The sequence below is a fragment of the Emydura macquarii genome, unplaced genomic scaffold (assembly GCF_026122565.2).
Source record: "Emydura macquarii macquarii isolate MOO-44397 ecotype Brisbane River unplaced genomic scaffold, CSIRO-AGI_Emac_v2 contig_480, whole genome shotgun sequence".
NCBI lineage: Eukaryota > Metazoa > Chordata > Testudines > Chelidae > Emydura > Emydura macquarii.
Genome location: NW_027130617.1, coordinates 9,212,708 through 9,228,519, shown reverse-complemented (window position 1 = coordinate 9,228,519; position 15,812 = coordinate 9,212,708). Strand labels below are relative to the sequence as shown.

General features: G+C 42.4%; 1 protein-coding gene across 1 annotated transcript in view; it reads left to right on the top strand.

Annotated features, from left to right (window-relative positions):
• Positions 1 to 1,296: 1,296 nt before the first annotated feature.
• LOC137146858 (very-long-chain enoyl-CoA reductase-like) overlaps positions 1,297 to 15,812 on the top strand; it is a 33,404-nt gene continuing 18,888 nt past the window's right edge. The window contains exon 1 of the mRNA XM_067538439.1: positions 1,297 to 1,372. Coding sequence (XP_067394540.1) covers positions 1,346 to 1,372 — 27 coding nt within the window. The 5' untranslated portion in view covers positions 1,297 to 1,345. The remainder of the gene's footprint in view (positions 1,373 to 15,812) is intronic.

Genomic DNA, 15,812 nt, shown 5'->3' with positions numbered 1-15,812 from the left:
TGCTGTTGTGAGTAATAAAAGTGCTGCTCCTTCTCTCCAACAAACCCATTACTTGTGGAAAATGCCTAGTAGGCTTCTGGGCAATGTACAAATAAAACAAATACAGATTAATATTAAGAAACCATGCTTTACTAACCATGATAGGGACCATGTGGCCCATTATTTTTAGCCGGACTGTGCACGTTAACTTTACCAGGAAGAGAAAAGAAGAGAAGGACCAGGGACATTTTGGAGAGATGGGATTTATCAAACAAAGCCAAAGTACTGATTCCCATTCACAAAACAGGCAACAGCAGTTAGCAATACCTGTTACCTGTAGATACTGCTGGTGTCTGCCATAAACTCGTCCAGCCATAAACTCTTCATGCTAAGGGATAAAGGAGATCAGAAGACCTAGCAGTTTTTCAAGGAGATAATATTAAAGGCACAACCAACTTAATTTCCTTCTTCGATAGGTTACTGGTCTAGTGGATGCGGGGAAGTCGTAGACATGATATATCTTGATTTTGTAAGGCTTCTGACAAACTCTCATGGGATATTTGCATAAGCAAACTAGGGAAATGTGGTCTAGCTGAAATTACTATGAAGTGGATACACAACTGCTTGAAAGACCATAAAGAGTAATTATCAATGGTTCATTGTCAAACTGGGAGGACGTATCTCGTGGGGTCTCACAGGGAGTCAGTCCTGGGTCCAGTATTATTCAATAGTCAATGAAGATCTAGCTTAGATATTAAGAAAAACTTTCTAGCTATAAGGATATTTAAACTCTGGAATAGGCTTCCAGGGAAGGATGTGGAATCCCCATACTGGAAGTTTTTACACCTCTCAAGGATGGTCTAGGTCAGGACTCTAGGTATACTTGGTCCTGCCTCAGTGCAGGGGGCTGGTCTTGATGAGGTCGCCAGGTCCCCTCCAGCCCTACACCTCTATGATTATATGCTCTGAGCTTGCAGTAGGCATGTGGCCTTCAGCCTGCGGATAGGGAACAGCAGCAGGGCTGGACGTGCTCCCAAGGCAGCAGAAGCTGCACGTGGCTTGCGGGTGGCTGGATCTTCCCCCCTTGCTGTGGGGATGCTGAGCTCAGCGCATCCTGGCTGCAGGCAGCACACAGGGATGGGGGAGCGGGCGATGGACGAGACGGGCTGGCAGCCCCTGCCGCCGGTAGGATTTCCGAACCCAGGGAAAGGGAGGGAGGAGAGAGGGCAGTGGGCACCTCCTGATTGGCCGGAGCGCCGCGGACCCGAGTTAAAGTGCAGCAGCGCGAGGAGTCGGGAGGCGGTGGCTCCGCTCCCTGCTCCGGGAGCCCCCTGAGCCGGGCTCAGCGATCGCAGTCAGCCCCAGGATGGGCAGCAGAGTCACTTTCTTTGAGGTGGGTGCCTGGCAGCGAGGATCAGGGCAGCGCTATAGCAAAGTGGGGTGGGGGTCTAGAGAACGGGCAGTGGATGAGGAGCGGAGCCCTGCGCTGCCGGGAGCAGCCCGATCCCTGGAGCTGCACCGCCGGGAGGCTGGGGGCTAGAGGGGACCCAGTGGCTTCTGCAGGGAGAGCTCGGGGAGCAGATTCCCAGCAGTGAGCAGGGTGGGCTGCTGACTTGTCTCCTCCCGGAGGCAGCAGCGTCCCCATCGCATCCTCAGTGACACGAAAGGCTACCAGACACTTAGCTTACTGGGATTCTCAGAAGCAGTTTTCAGTTGCAGGCTTGTGGAACAGGAGGCTTTGATTTATTTGACTGTAATAAAATGTAAGCACAAGCCCAGAGCCTCTGTGGCTTTCTCTGGGAGAGTGGAGAAAAGGTGGGCCAAATATGTCCGCCTGTGACCCATGGGTCAGCGCCTGAATCCGAAATGACACTAGGATACCCCACAGTTGTTATGGTCGTCTCATCCAGGTTTCTCTGCCAAGGTGGCTGTTTTCCTAATGGCCCTCTCTTTCTGGGGCTGATCACTCTAACTTGGCATTTTTGGGTGGACATGTGAACTGTTTGGGCTCAGATGGCCAGTCACTGGAGAGGAAGAGAATTTTTGTGGATCGTTTCAAGGGGTTATTTGTGATTTGGAGAGGTGTAGGATCAATGGCACTCATTTGTTTTTACAGCCCTTCCTAATCCCCACGTTATGTTCACTCTGCCCTGGGTATATATATCCTTGCTGTTTGAAACAACAGGGGGAGATAAATGTCATTGGCAATGCACATCTCCAGCTTCTTGGAAGACCCTTGCTAAATGCTGCATGTTGTAATGCTGTACATAGTAGGAGCCTTTTTTAAAACATAGCATGAAAGCTTAAAAGCATATGCACGGTCTGATGAAGTAACTCCTCAGGTATTTCAGCACAAAAGCACTGAACCCCTAGCACCTGTTGTGAGTTTCTTTCATCACAGGAGATGACTTGTTTATTTGTAAAGGCATTTGCACATTACAGTCTGTTACATACTGTAATGTGCAATGGGGCATCACATAAACGATATATAATAATGGTCACTGACTAACAGAGCTGTATTTTCTGGCTCTAAAGGATAGGCAGGAAAACATTTTCAAATATTCTTGTCCATTTGTAAGTGTCATTGGCTATAGATTTTAATGATGAACTTGATTCTTGCATTAATGTGTGTGTGAAATACAAAAGTAATCAAGAAAGATTTTAATACTTTTTCTGTGTGCATATTAAACACAGCATCACAAAAAGGCCTATCTATCTTATCTTTTGACATAACTCAAGGAATCTGCATTTAATAAACTACATTAAACTCTCTAATGGAGAGAGCATGTCCATATCAGCTAATAGAAAGTTCTGAGGACTGTTTCATGTTGAAGCAGGGGGTTTGGAATTTCAGAATAATGACTAATTAGCAGCTATCCTTCCAGAAAACTCTTTCATTTCTGCAATCTCACATTTCAGATTCTCCACCACGAGACTCTCCCCACATTAGCCTAAAAGTGAATGCAAAAGCCTCTTTTAAAAAAAACTGTATAAAATGCAAAATCATCAGCAAAATATCTGCACGTTTAAAAATTAACAGGGTTTTAAACCATGTATCTGAAAAACAGCTCCTCCTCCATTTACTTGCTAAGTCCTAAGGTCCATGAGTCTGTCTTTTACCAAAACATAGAAACACTGTAGATACCTCTAGCACCTAAACCGAATGAACTAGGTTGTCTCTGGCCCTTGCATGGGTGAGCAAGGTGGAAAAGATGCACAGAGCCTTCCTCCTATGGTCCTATCTACTCTAAGGAATTTTAAGAAGAAATTCCTCTTGGTGCTACCAATGTTTCTGCTGCACCAATGTTAGCTGCACTAGCATAGTCAAGCACCTTGCAGCTTCTTGCACTTTAAGCACAGTGTCAATTATACTTCAGTGTCCTGGACTATAAGGACCAGACACAACGGCAAATCCTGCAGAGTCTCCCTGAGGAACAATCCATTCAATGGCAGGGCCTCCATGTTCCACACTTGCCAGTAGAGCTGAGCTGGCCTGTTGACCATGAAGGGGTTTGAAGACTCCATCCTCTTAAGGGGTGGTGCAGTGGCTGTATTCCCTAGGAGACTTGGGAGGCATTAGACCAGATCATCAAGTTTGTCTGAGCTGCACTTGGTGCTGGACTCAAGGTGCGGGTGATGGTACAAAGATGGCTTTGCATTCCTCTAGTTGGAGGGGAGCAGCATACCTTGGGTTGCTCCAACTTATACTGACAACCGCCCCACTGAGACTGTTATCCTGTTGAGGGTCATCAGAGTGCAAACTGCTTCAGCCACAACCCCTCTATCTACTCAGCATGTCATCTTACCACAGAGGACAATGTAGAGCAGACATAGCTGGCTCTATGCAAGCTGAGGATTCCCCTATGCAAGGTCAGTCCTCAGCTTATCTATATGATATGGAGCAGTGAAAAAAGGACATTGGAGGCTGAGGACCTGCCCAGTGTATCTCCCTCAGGCAAAATGCCCCACAGTGCCCTTGCTGGATTGGTACAGTTCTGCAATAGCTTGTTCCTAAAACACTATCTGTTTTGCTGCTAAATGTTAGTGATGTCAGCAGCCTTCTCAGGGGAACTAAGGAATCTTGAAATCAAGTCTAATTAGGTCAGTAAAGAAAAAAAATCTACATTTTTTTAAGAGTTCCATCCTGAATCCACTGATATCAACATGAGTTTGGCCAATGACTTTAGTGGGAACAGGGCTAGCAGATTTGTTCTCTCCGTGTTTGGGGATCATAAAGTCTGTTTTTGTTTTAAGAAGCTTTCTCATTCACCTAAAAGTTGACCCTGTAAGTCAAGAGCAGCCATTCTTTTTCTACTGGCCAACACTACTGCCAGGAAACTCAGTAATTTCTTTGCTTGATCCACCAGTTTAAGGAACAAACAACCATTAGGGTGTATTTGTTGATCACTTGTGTTCCCTTCTTACCTATCTTTCGTCAAGAGGCTTTATATGTGATAATTCCAGGTTTCAGCCAGGATTCACAATGAGGGAGGAAGAGACAGGTAGTGGTACTCTTCTGAGCTCTGTGCCTTACAAAACAAGCTCTGCCCTTGTGAGCTGCCAAAATGAGCTGCTACTTACTGTAGTTTATGCAGATGTTTAATATAAGATCATGCTTGATCTGTGGGCTCCACTGTCTACTTTCAGCATGGCTCCTCAGTGTAGCTTGAATGTGCCCATGGGCTCTGCAAGGTTCCTTGGGCGTGGCTCCTTCTAGAGTGGTGAAAAAATATAAGTAGTGATGGTCTCCCAGTTGCCACCCACTGGTGGCACCAAAATGACACAGTAAATTGTATAGCTCCATGATCTTCCCTCTCTTTTCCCACCTGAGGAATGAAATAAATAACCATGTGGGCATTTAAATCATCACTAGGCATCTGAGCTAATGCCTAATTGAGTTGAATGGGGCAGAACTCAACAGCTCAGAGCTATCAGGCTCTCTGCAGACTGAAGTAAATGTCTGTTCTCAGTTCACATTTTTGAGGTTTTCTTCACAACCATAATAGCTAGATACTTTAAAAAAAATGAAAGCGGAGATTCTGGAAAACTAGATAGCAGCTTTTAAGAGGGGAAAGCACATCATGCCACCACATACAGGTCAAATCTGAGCGCTATTGGTAGCAGTGAGAAGGGCTGGAGAGTATAACTGCCTATACAGCTCATCCCACCAATTTGATTACTCATATGTGGATAAAATCAAAATATTTTAGTATTTTAAATTGTCATGCTTCTTTGCATTAATTCAGAATAGAGCTATAAGTACAGAGAAGATAAATATCTAAGTTGTAGGCCAGTATTGTTTATTATACACCCCTGAAACCTCTATTATACTTTGCACTTCTGTAGCACCTTCCACTTGAGAATCACTAAGCACTTTACAAACATTAAAATCACACTGTGAATATTTTTACCTACTGTTGTGATGAGCTAAGATTAAGATTATTGTTACTGAAAGAGATTTTTTTTCCAGTTTATTTTGTGCATTTGACTGACTTGGGACACAGGCAGTTTCACTGTTTCTTCTGTCACTGGAAAGGGCCTACACATTGCCCATATGCACGTGAATAAAGGGTCCTCTGGGAGTAGCACCTTTGCCATGTTAATCCCAACCACAGAATTGAAAGTCAGGTCGCTATTTGCTAGGAATATAAAATATAATTCTACAATGAATATACGAGGAAATTAATTCCTGCACTGTAACTGTAAGGCCACCCCCCAGGAAATACTCTGTGTGAGTCCTCCCTGGCATGCACAGAGCCATCATCGCTAGCTGCATATCATCCTCCAGTGCCCAAGGCTTGCTGGAAGAAGGGAGGATGTAGCCAAGATATCCCGTGTCCTGGCTAGTACCAGCTACTGAAATGGTTCACATGGGCCATTGCAGTTGGGGTGAAGTTAAGGCAGCCTTTGGGGCTACTCTAACCTGTGCTGAAGTAAATGGGTTCCTAGCGGGACAGGGAAGACACACCGCCTTTCCCCTCATTCTCTGGCTGAGCTCAGCACTGGTGTAGGTATGAAGCGGGCCAAAGGGAGGGTCCATTTTAGAAATAATAAATTAATGTAACTCCATACCTATTATGAGACTCATCAGATTATCTGATACAGGAATGTAACCAAGAAGAGACATTGAATACTATGCAGTGCCTATTCCAGAGAGGGGAAACTGGTTAGTGCATGAGAGACTTAGGGCTCTTCTCAGTCTCAAATGATATATGGGGTATTTTGTAAAAGATTAGTGGATCAGAAATAGGCAATTCCAACACTTTTATTTATCAAGTTGGATTTCACTCATGATTACACTGACAGCACAAATCTAAATGTACCGTACACTGAAGAAGCACTTCACAAGAACCGCTCCTTGTACAGAAAATCAAAGACAGTCAAATTAATATGAAAAGCACTGCATGGTCTTTCATCGAATGGCAAACATTTATTATGCTATGGAAAGCATAGGCAAATAAACCCAGAAATATATCATGCCAGAGAAGTGCATCTATATTTTTTTACTGTAAATGAACAAAGTGAACACTTACATTCTGAATAATTTATTCCCCTTCCTCCCCCCCCTGAAACTCTGATGTTAGCGTGTTCAGATTTGCTGAGTTCTTTGGAAATTCTTACATAGTCATTAGTGGGTTATATTTGGTAGAGAACTGGCAATTTAAGAAGTGACAGCTTTGCTGAGCTGTGTGGCTTTTAGAACAAATTACATCCTTCAGTTGCTGTAGATAAGAGATGAAAAGTGTTTTAAAAACAATACATAATAAAGAAATCTGTATAAAAGAATGCCACTATGATAAACAGGCTTTGCATGACACTGCAGAGCACAGCCCACCATGTCACTTGAAGTAGGACCCCAATTCTGCAATGAGTTCCATTGCAAGATTGAGGCCTAACGGTGGGATCCAGAAAGGGATTTAAGCATTGCAACACCGCCTAGAAAATCACACAAACAACGCTGCAGTCCACAAAGCCTGAGTTAGGTGCCTAAAGACTCTATATACAATGAATGGGGAGAGATAAGCACCTTAGACTGAGGGTATGTCTACACTGCCAGCGGCATTGTCGGCAGTGCAGGATCGATTCTGCAGGATTGATTGAGCGGCAGTGGAGACCCGCTCAATCAAACCCAGAAGTTGACGCCGTTAATCCACTCCTGCAAGAAGAGTAATTCTATGTCAACCGGAGGGCATTTCCCATCGGCACAGCACAGTGGGGATGCTGTGGTAAGTAAAAGTTAGGAAGTTGACAGGAGATACGCAAGCTATTGTATGTAGCCAAAATCTGCCGGAGTGTAGACCAAGTCTGAGATCTACAAAGCCAGCATGCTAGATTGGGTGCCGCCTAAGCTAGTTTATGGGAGATGCCAACAACAGGAGGGTGTGCTACTGTGCCCTGGCTCTCTCTTGGAGATAGGCATCTACATCCAGGCTGTGTGGAGGCCCCTCACTTTGCTTGTGATCCATGTAGAAAGGTAGGCACATCTAAAATAGGTGCTTGGCTGCCTAGTTGCATGTAAGACCCAAAATAAAATAGCCAGAGGGAAGGAGGAGCAGTAGCTGCTTCCTTATAATTTTTAGCCTAGTGGATAGGGTACTCAGCCAGGATGTGGAAGACCCCCAGTTCAAGTTCCTCCTCCTTCTGAGGGGGAGAAGGGATTTGAAGAAGGCTCTGCCACTTCCCTCCTGATTTGGGCAGCTGAATGCCTATCTTTTCTGGTTTGTGAATTGCTCCTGGGGCTTAGGTTGGAGACAGGCATCTTTCCCCCTACCATGAAGCAGCAGTGCATGTGCTCAGGCAGGAAATAGGTGTCCGGGCACCAAGAGTGAGGCTTCATTCAGTGTGCATGCTCAAAGGAAAAAACTTAGGGGCTGAGTGAGTTTAGTACTGACAGGGTTAGGCGGGAATTTCAAGAACTGAAATTGGTCTTACGTGCCCAAAAACAGGATTTAGGCACCCAAGTTCCTTTGTGGACCCACTCTGAGTTTCCCCCTCTTCAATAATAGATTTGTTTGGTTTGTTATTTGACTATTAAGAATAATTGTATTTGCTAGGTTTTGAATTTTTAGGGAAAAAACAAAGTATTTTTAATGTGTCTAGAGAAATTGTAATATGGACCTAAAAACTTGAAATCTGGTCAATTTAAAAAATATAAGCTGAAAACACTTTCAAGTACTCATCTCGCCCTGCCAAATGTTGTCATTTTACAGTCAGAGTTTCTTAAAATAGATTTCCCCTCCCTGTTTCCATGTGAAATACCCAGTCAAACTGCAGGGAAAACTCTGGCAGAGGGATCAGTAAAACTGCCTCAACACAAAGTGCTATCAAAGTCAACAAGCTGAAAAATAAAGACAGATTTTCTTTACTTTCTTTCAGATATAGTAATCTTAAGTATTTCTTAGAAATATAGTAGGTGAAAAATGTTCAGACAGAAGTGTATTCAGTTAATACGTCCCTTTAAGATTCTTATATGTTAAATCATCAATAAAAATTACACAATGTACCAGTGGGGTTGGAGTAGAATCATCTGGACCCTTATCCTGCAAACGTTTACTCCTCTTTATATGAAATAATAATCCCATTGATACCAAAAGAATGACTTGCATAAGGATTACCCATCTGAGTAAGGGTTTGCACAGGATTGGGCCCTTGGTTTGCTGAGCCAGATGTGTTTGCAAGTCACCAGTTAGGCAAATTTAGTCATAATTATTTCTCAATTACTTCTTCCTTCACCCCCAATCCACCCATCTCTCTGCAAATGCTGGGTTATCCTCTCTTGTATATTCTTCTAGTGTTTTGTCTAATCTAGCCAGGTGATGATTCTTTATGTTACCCTGGCGGTTATACTAAATAACCAGCATGTTGCTCTGTCCCTTTGTTTGCATATAAAGTTGGTTTGAGGATCATGTGCAAATTCAGCTAGATAAGTGTATGGTCTGATCCTGAGCACCTGCTGTTCCAGGTGACTTCACTAGTAGTTGTAAGTGCTTGACACCTCTTAGGATCAGGCCCAGTGTGAGGATCCCTGGGAGGTTTGCAGAAACACTGCAACACTTAGAGATTTGGGCTTTGACCTCACTGTGTTTGAAATCATGCGGGAACTATTGTTGTCCCTAGTAACATGGTTCTAGCATAATTTCCCCAATTGGTTTGGATGGGGAGTGGTTTTAAGAACAATGCTAGCAAAATTTCATCTTGACTAGGCATGGATTGACCTGGTACAGTCTACTGGCAATACTCCACTTGCTGCTTCAGTTTCTGCTGAACTGAAGCTGTCATTTAAAACAATTAAGTTACTAGCCCAGCTCTTCTGGCTGTGAAGATAATCCTCCTAATGAGAACTGGTGTGGTGCTGCCTACCTAGCATTTTTGGGATGTCGTAGATCCTGTTACAAAGGTTTGCCTTGCTCTACTGATAGCTAGACTGCATGACTCTTTGAAGTCCAAGCATTTAAACTCAGCATTCTTACTCTCAGATTCAAGTTTAAATGCTTGGACTGCAAAGAAAATTAAGATTCTCTGTCTTAAGAGGGCTCCCTTGTAAGGAAGCCATGCATAAGATATTTTAATGAATACTTGAATATTTTGTCTGGGAACACTTAAAGATATACCACCAATCTAAAACTCACGCTGCTTACTGAAAATGTTTTACCTATTATTGTTACAAGCAACACTTAAGATTACTATTGCTGAAGCCAAATACAGGAAAAAAATTCCCCTAGTTTCTTTACTTTGTGCATTTGACAACACTTTGCGTACAGTCTGTTTCACTGATTCCCCTTTAAGTCTGTTGGTCAAGCCATTCCCCCGTTTGTGTGAGTCTTGGGAGAGAAAATCATTTTTAAAAATAGGAAAATGTGATTGTAAAGCAACAACACTTAGCAGGAAGCTTCAGTGTTTGAAACTGATTACATTTCAAGTTGACAGTGTTCCTTCAAGAGAACAAACAGTTGTTTGTCTATTTTAAATATATGTTTTCAGAAATAAGTTTAAAAGAATTTTTGGTAGGTCGGAGTTTTGTTTAAGCCCTAGGTAGGGTGACCAGATAGCAAGTATGCAAAATCAGGATGGGGGTAGGGAGTAATAGGCACATATATAAAACAAAGCCCTGAATATCAGGACTGTCCCTATGAAATCAGGACATCTGGTCACCCTAGCCCTATGAGACCACTCTCTGCCTTGAAGTCTAAGCCCAGTAGCAAGAAAATTGGGAGGAGTTTTTTTTCCCTTTGTTTTATAGCCATTGTTGCCCTTGTCCCATGAACTTTGCTAAGCAAATGATCTGTGCCTGTCAAAGCTGCTTCAAGCAGCTGTCCATATTGCCTCAAAAGACCCATGGGCTAATCCTGCTCCTTAGCAACAGAAAATCACAAAGAACAAGAATCCTAGCACTACCACAGGGCTACATTGCTAATGAAAGGAAATGCTCACTGAGTCAGCACTAGTTTGTGTGGGTCCCCTGTTCACTTTGTGAAAGCCCCGTGAGGAGCAGGCTATTTTTCAGAAGGCCGAATAGCTGCATTGGAATTGTGCTGTCCAGGGTTAGTCAGGTCCAGGATTCGTTGTGGAGACATAAGGCCTCCGGTACCTTTTGAGGTATGCTTGTGTTTTGTGGGCTAAATTCCTTCCCACTTCCATGGGGAAGCAAATCCTGCCACCTCATCCTTCCCAGTGAAAGCTAAATCTTGGAGGGTGGAGTCTCCTCCTACATAAGCCATTCATTCTCAGATAGAAACTTGCGGCCCCAAGTCAATGAAGATTTATCAATATAAACAATTGACAAAAGGATCACCAACTTATTGGTGGCTCTAGACCTTTCCTGTATTGTCCTGTTAAACACTGGCAGTTTGATTCTGCTCCCTTTCTCCCAGTGAAATCCAGGGGTGAAATCCTGGCCCCTGAAGTCAATGGGAGTTTTGCATTGACATCCGTGAGGATCTCCTCCAGTATGACTACTCACAGGACAAGTGATTACTCTGCATGAGGAAGATGGCAGAACTTGGCCCTGATGTTGCAATCTGTTTTTGTTTTTTTCCTTCTAAATGAAGGAGAGACAAAAGCAGAACAGACCAAAAGGTCTTGATTTCCTTTCACACAGACTGGTGCAAGACAAACTCTACTGACTTCAGTGGAGTTGTTCCTGATTTTATTTACTTATTTATTTATTTACTTATTTAACCAATACAAGGGGTAAATCAGGCCCCAGGATGATGGCAGGAGCAGCATGAGCATAGGTCTGATTCTGATTACGCTTAACATTAATTTCACATTGATTTAACTCCACTGACTTCAATGAAGTTATTCCTGATTCACCTCAGAGTGAAATCAGAATCATATCCCGTCAGTGCTAGTTCACCTGCTTTTCTCAGGAGTAGCTTAGTATGACAGAGAAATCTCAAGGGAAGGGGGATATAATTACCCCCAGCAGAAAAAAAGTGAATGTTTGGAGAGATTTACTTGATCACCGAGAAAAAGAAATCAAGTGATTGAACCTAAGAAAAAATCATGACATGGTCCTAGTTAAATCAAAGGAGCTTCATTTACGTAAGCAATTTAACAGCACAGGTAGGATTAATTCATCTTGCATTGCTCTTACTCTGGAACGGTTTTTCCTAGACTGTAAAATAAGCTTTTTTTTTTTATACTGAGTGGTTTTAAAAAATCAATACAGTATTTGCTTGTGTCAGTACCCAGCAGGATAAAATGAAACTTGGTAAGGCCATTCCAAATAAAAATGGCAAGAAATATAACTTCTAAGATGTGGTGACATGATAATTGTGTCTTAGACTATTTCCAAAATGCTTATCACGTCATTTTTGAAGTTCAGTTGATACTTGGGCATTTGATTTAGCTCTAAACTGTAAGTCCTAAACAATATAATGTCTTTTATTAAAGGGATACAATCATGAAAACTGAATATCCTAAAATATGAATGTACATACCTGTTTTATTAACAAAACTGGAGTATTTAAATTTAAATCAAATACATTTTTCTCTATTGGTGCTGCTAGATTATTCCTTGTATTTTACTCAGTTTGGACAGTGAAACAGGGCAGTTTCCTTTTTTGTTAAGTTAGTTTCAATTTCTGGTCCACAGGCACAAGCACAATGCTGGGAAGTTTGAGATGCACACACTACAGGGAGTATTTACAGTCAACCCAACAACTTTTTTCATTGACAGAAATATATACATCTCCCACAAGTATTCCTGTTGGTTATAGCTTCTGTATAGAACATAATTTTGTGGCCTAAAGTGACTGGATAATGTTCCTTAGAAATATTTTTAAGAGGATCTCTCCAACACCGCAGTGTAAGCCTCTGTAAAAACCATCAGTCATTCTGAAAGTCTTGTGAGGGATGCAAAGCCTGGTCTATATTTGAAATGTATACTGGCATAGCCATGTTGGATAGGGATGTGAAAAAACCACACCCTTTAGTGACATAGCTATGCCGACAAAATCACACCCCTGAGCAACATAGCTGGGTCAGTCTAATTATTTAGTATAATCAGCCTTTACTCAAACTCCAAGTCCCATTTACTGTGTGAAATTCTATGGCCTGTATAATGCTAGAGGCCGAATTAGGACCCGATGATCATAATGCTCAATTCTGATTTTAAAATGTAGAAGTCTATTAAATCATTGTGACTAATATTTAGCTTTGTCTTGGGGCTAAAAGTGGTTGAGAAATCTTAAAGTCTAAGGGTGATGTGATGGCTCAACTGGATACCAGAGAGAGAGAGTATATATATATAGATATATATCTTCACCCTCACTCCAGCCTTTCATGTTGTGTAAGAGGACTGGTATAGGGCAAAGGGGCCCTACATCTCTGCATGCTCCATGTCCAGCCTGGAGAGGATTCCTCCAGTGCAGGTATTGCAGCTATCTCTGGAGGACTCTCTTGCAAGCCCTGGCATAGCATATGTGCTGGGGCAGGAGGGATGAGTTGGGGTAGGGCCAGGACACTCAGCAGTGTGGAGTTTCTGGGCATTACTGGCACATGTAAGGCAGCTGGGGAAAGCTGCCAAATAACATAGGCATGTCTCCAGGGCTGTCTAAATTATGCCCGTCATCTTGCCAGCCCCTGGACCAGATGAGTATTGGGAGGGTGTAAAGGTGGCTTAACGTTCCCCGTCCCTTGGATTGTGAATCTCATGCACAGTGGTTTATGAATTCTGCTCCTCTACCATTTTTTTCCTTTGGGAGCAGAATCCTCTTTCTCTGGGCTCTCCAAGGGGAGAGACCTCCATCCAAATAGAGGCAACAAAGCTTGACATTCCTGATATTTCTAAAGTAAAATGAAGAGGGGAAAACATTAAAATCCCAATAACCTTTCACATCTTCTTTATGAGTCATAAAGAAGCAAAAGGGCACAAACCCAGTGGCTCCCCTCTTCTGGCCACCTTTAAAGGAGAGCTTCTCCTACTTTAAAGCAGAGCCCTACTAGAAAATGAGTCTCAGTGTGCTGCAGCATTTGTATCAGATGCAAAGAAGATCATTTACCTAGTACTTCTGGCTGGAGCTCAAGTGTTTCAGTTGGTGCACAAGGAGAAAAAGAGATGACTACTTAGGGCAAGAGAAGAGAGCAGGAAATACAATACTTTAAATAAACTGTCATCCCTTCAAAGCACTCCTATTATAAAGGCACCGAGTTCTATTTTTAGGTAGTATACTGATGATCTGATATTAATCTCCTCTCTTGGTCAGTTAATACCAAACAATTAAAATTTAGATGTTTATTTAAAAACTCTCTGGTACTAAGTAATATACCCAGTCATTTGGTATGTCAGAGGAGTTCAGAAAACACATTCTGTTAGCTGTGGCACAAAGGAGTTCCATTATAAAGTGGGTCAATGAGAACAAACTGAGAAAACAAAGGCTGCTCTCATGAGATTGGGCTTTGAAATCCCTGGAGACGGCTCCTCTTTATTTTTGTGTAAACTTGTAGTCTTTTCTAAACACTCATTTAATTACAGAAATAACCTTCCTTCCTCTTTGAGAGCTGTAAAGTAACCATCAATGGATACACTTTACAGCAGTGGTTTCCAAACTTGTTACTAAGGCGACCCACCAACTGCATTTTCTCATTTTTTGTTATGCACCATGACATGTATGCACCCTCTGTTCGCCCCAGTACCGCAACCCTAATCCTGGCCCAATATGAACGGGAAGCTCCAGGGATAAGTTTGTGTTGGAAAACTAGCCTGACCCTCACTTGGCGGCTCCTGTCCCACATGGCTGGGCCTGGGTCTTTGCTCTGGGTGTTGTGACCTGGCGCATGGGATCTTAGCACCACTCATGTTTGGCCCAGTTGCCTCTCGCTGAAACCCCTGAGCCAGGTTGCAATGCCTGGAGTGGGGAGCCAGGCCCAGCCTTATGGGACAGGAGTCATTGCAAATGAGCAAAAAATGAGAAGGAAACTGCAAGGTGAGTGTGGGGCAGATTCACCTTCTAACTCTTCCAAGAGCCTCCCCTCCGCGCCATGCTGAGAGAAGTGCAGGGTTGCCTGGCCCAGTCATGAGTTAATTCATCCCTGGACATACTGACCCATTTAGAACCTTCCCACAACCCACTGGTGGGTCGGGACCCATTGTTTAGTAAACACTGTTTAAAGTATTTGTTTTCCTATCCCCCTTCCCACATACATTGCCTCATGTGGGGCAGGTAGAAAATGGGGAATGGACATATATACTTTTCATGATGGGATCACTTGTATCAATAACTACCCAGAAGCAAGAGTATGCTTGTAGCTGCCAAAGGGTTCGTGGAGTCTATACTTCTATATTTATCTTGTAGAATTTATCAGAGAATTCTATATTTTTATAGACTATTTTTAAACCAATGCATGGAATTTTCCATCATGGATCTAAATTTTCTGATAAATTCTATAGCTTGGTTAAAAATGATGCAGAAAGGACATCGTTCTCTGATAAATGTTAAATGTGGTTTAAACTAACTTCTGTAGAACCCTGCTGATTTAACATGGGTAGGTTCTATAACATTTTTCCATAGACAAAATGTGCTGAAATTGCATGTGATACAATGGGTAAACTTAACTTTGTGGTCTGATCCTACAAATCTTTACTCATGTGAGGGTTGTGATCATGGGACGACGCACCTGGAATTACTCCATGGAGACTAGCTAAGTGAACAAGAGTTTGTAGGTTTGGGTTCTAAGTTATTTTCAGGACTGACATGCCACCTTTAAAATAAACAAATATTAATGTTGCGTCTGTCACATATGGAATGACATTGAATGTTAAATGTTGAATGTATTATAAATAGCATTCAATCCAAGAAGTGTCTAAGAAATCAGAGACACTAATAGGACATCAGCAAGCTAACTCATCAGATGAAAGAAGTCAGATATAAACTTAACATCAGAACTGAATTAAATAAATGGTGATATTTAAATTCTTTGATGTTGCCCAGGTAAGTAACAGTGCATCTGTATTTGTACATGAAGAGATCTATTTCAGCACAAGATCTACGTTGGTTCCTATCAGACACTTTAGTGTATTTTAGTTAAAGAATTTCCAAATGTACCATTGTAAATTAATTCTACAATGATAGGTATTGTTTCTTTTGACATAAAGTCTAGTTCTACTCTGAACAGTGACTCTGTGGCATTGTGGAATGCCATGTTTGTTATCGCTCAATGACATATAGATCAATGTGTTCTATTTACAAAAAGGGTATTTTTTCTGTCAATGCCTAGCTGTGTCTGATTTTTTGCAACAGTAATAAAGATGCAGCAGGCCAAATTCTTCGCTCAGTTACACCTGTGAAACTCCATGGAAATCTAGCTTGCTATTCCATAGCTATGTTGTC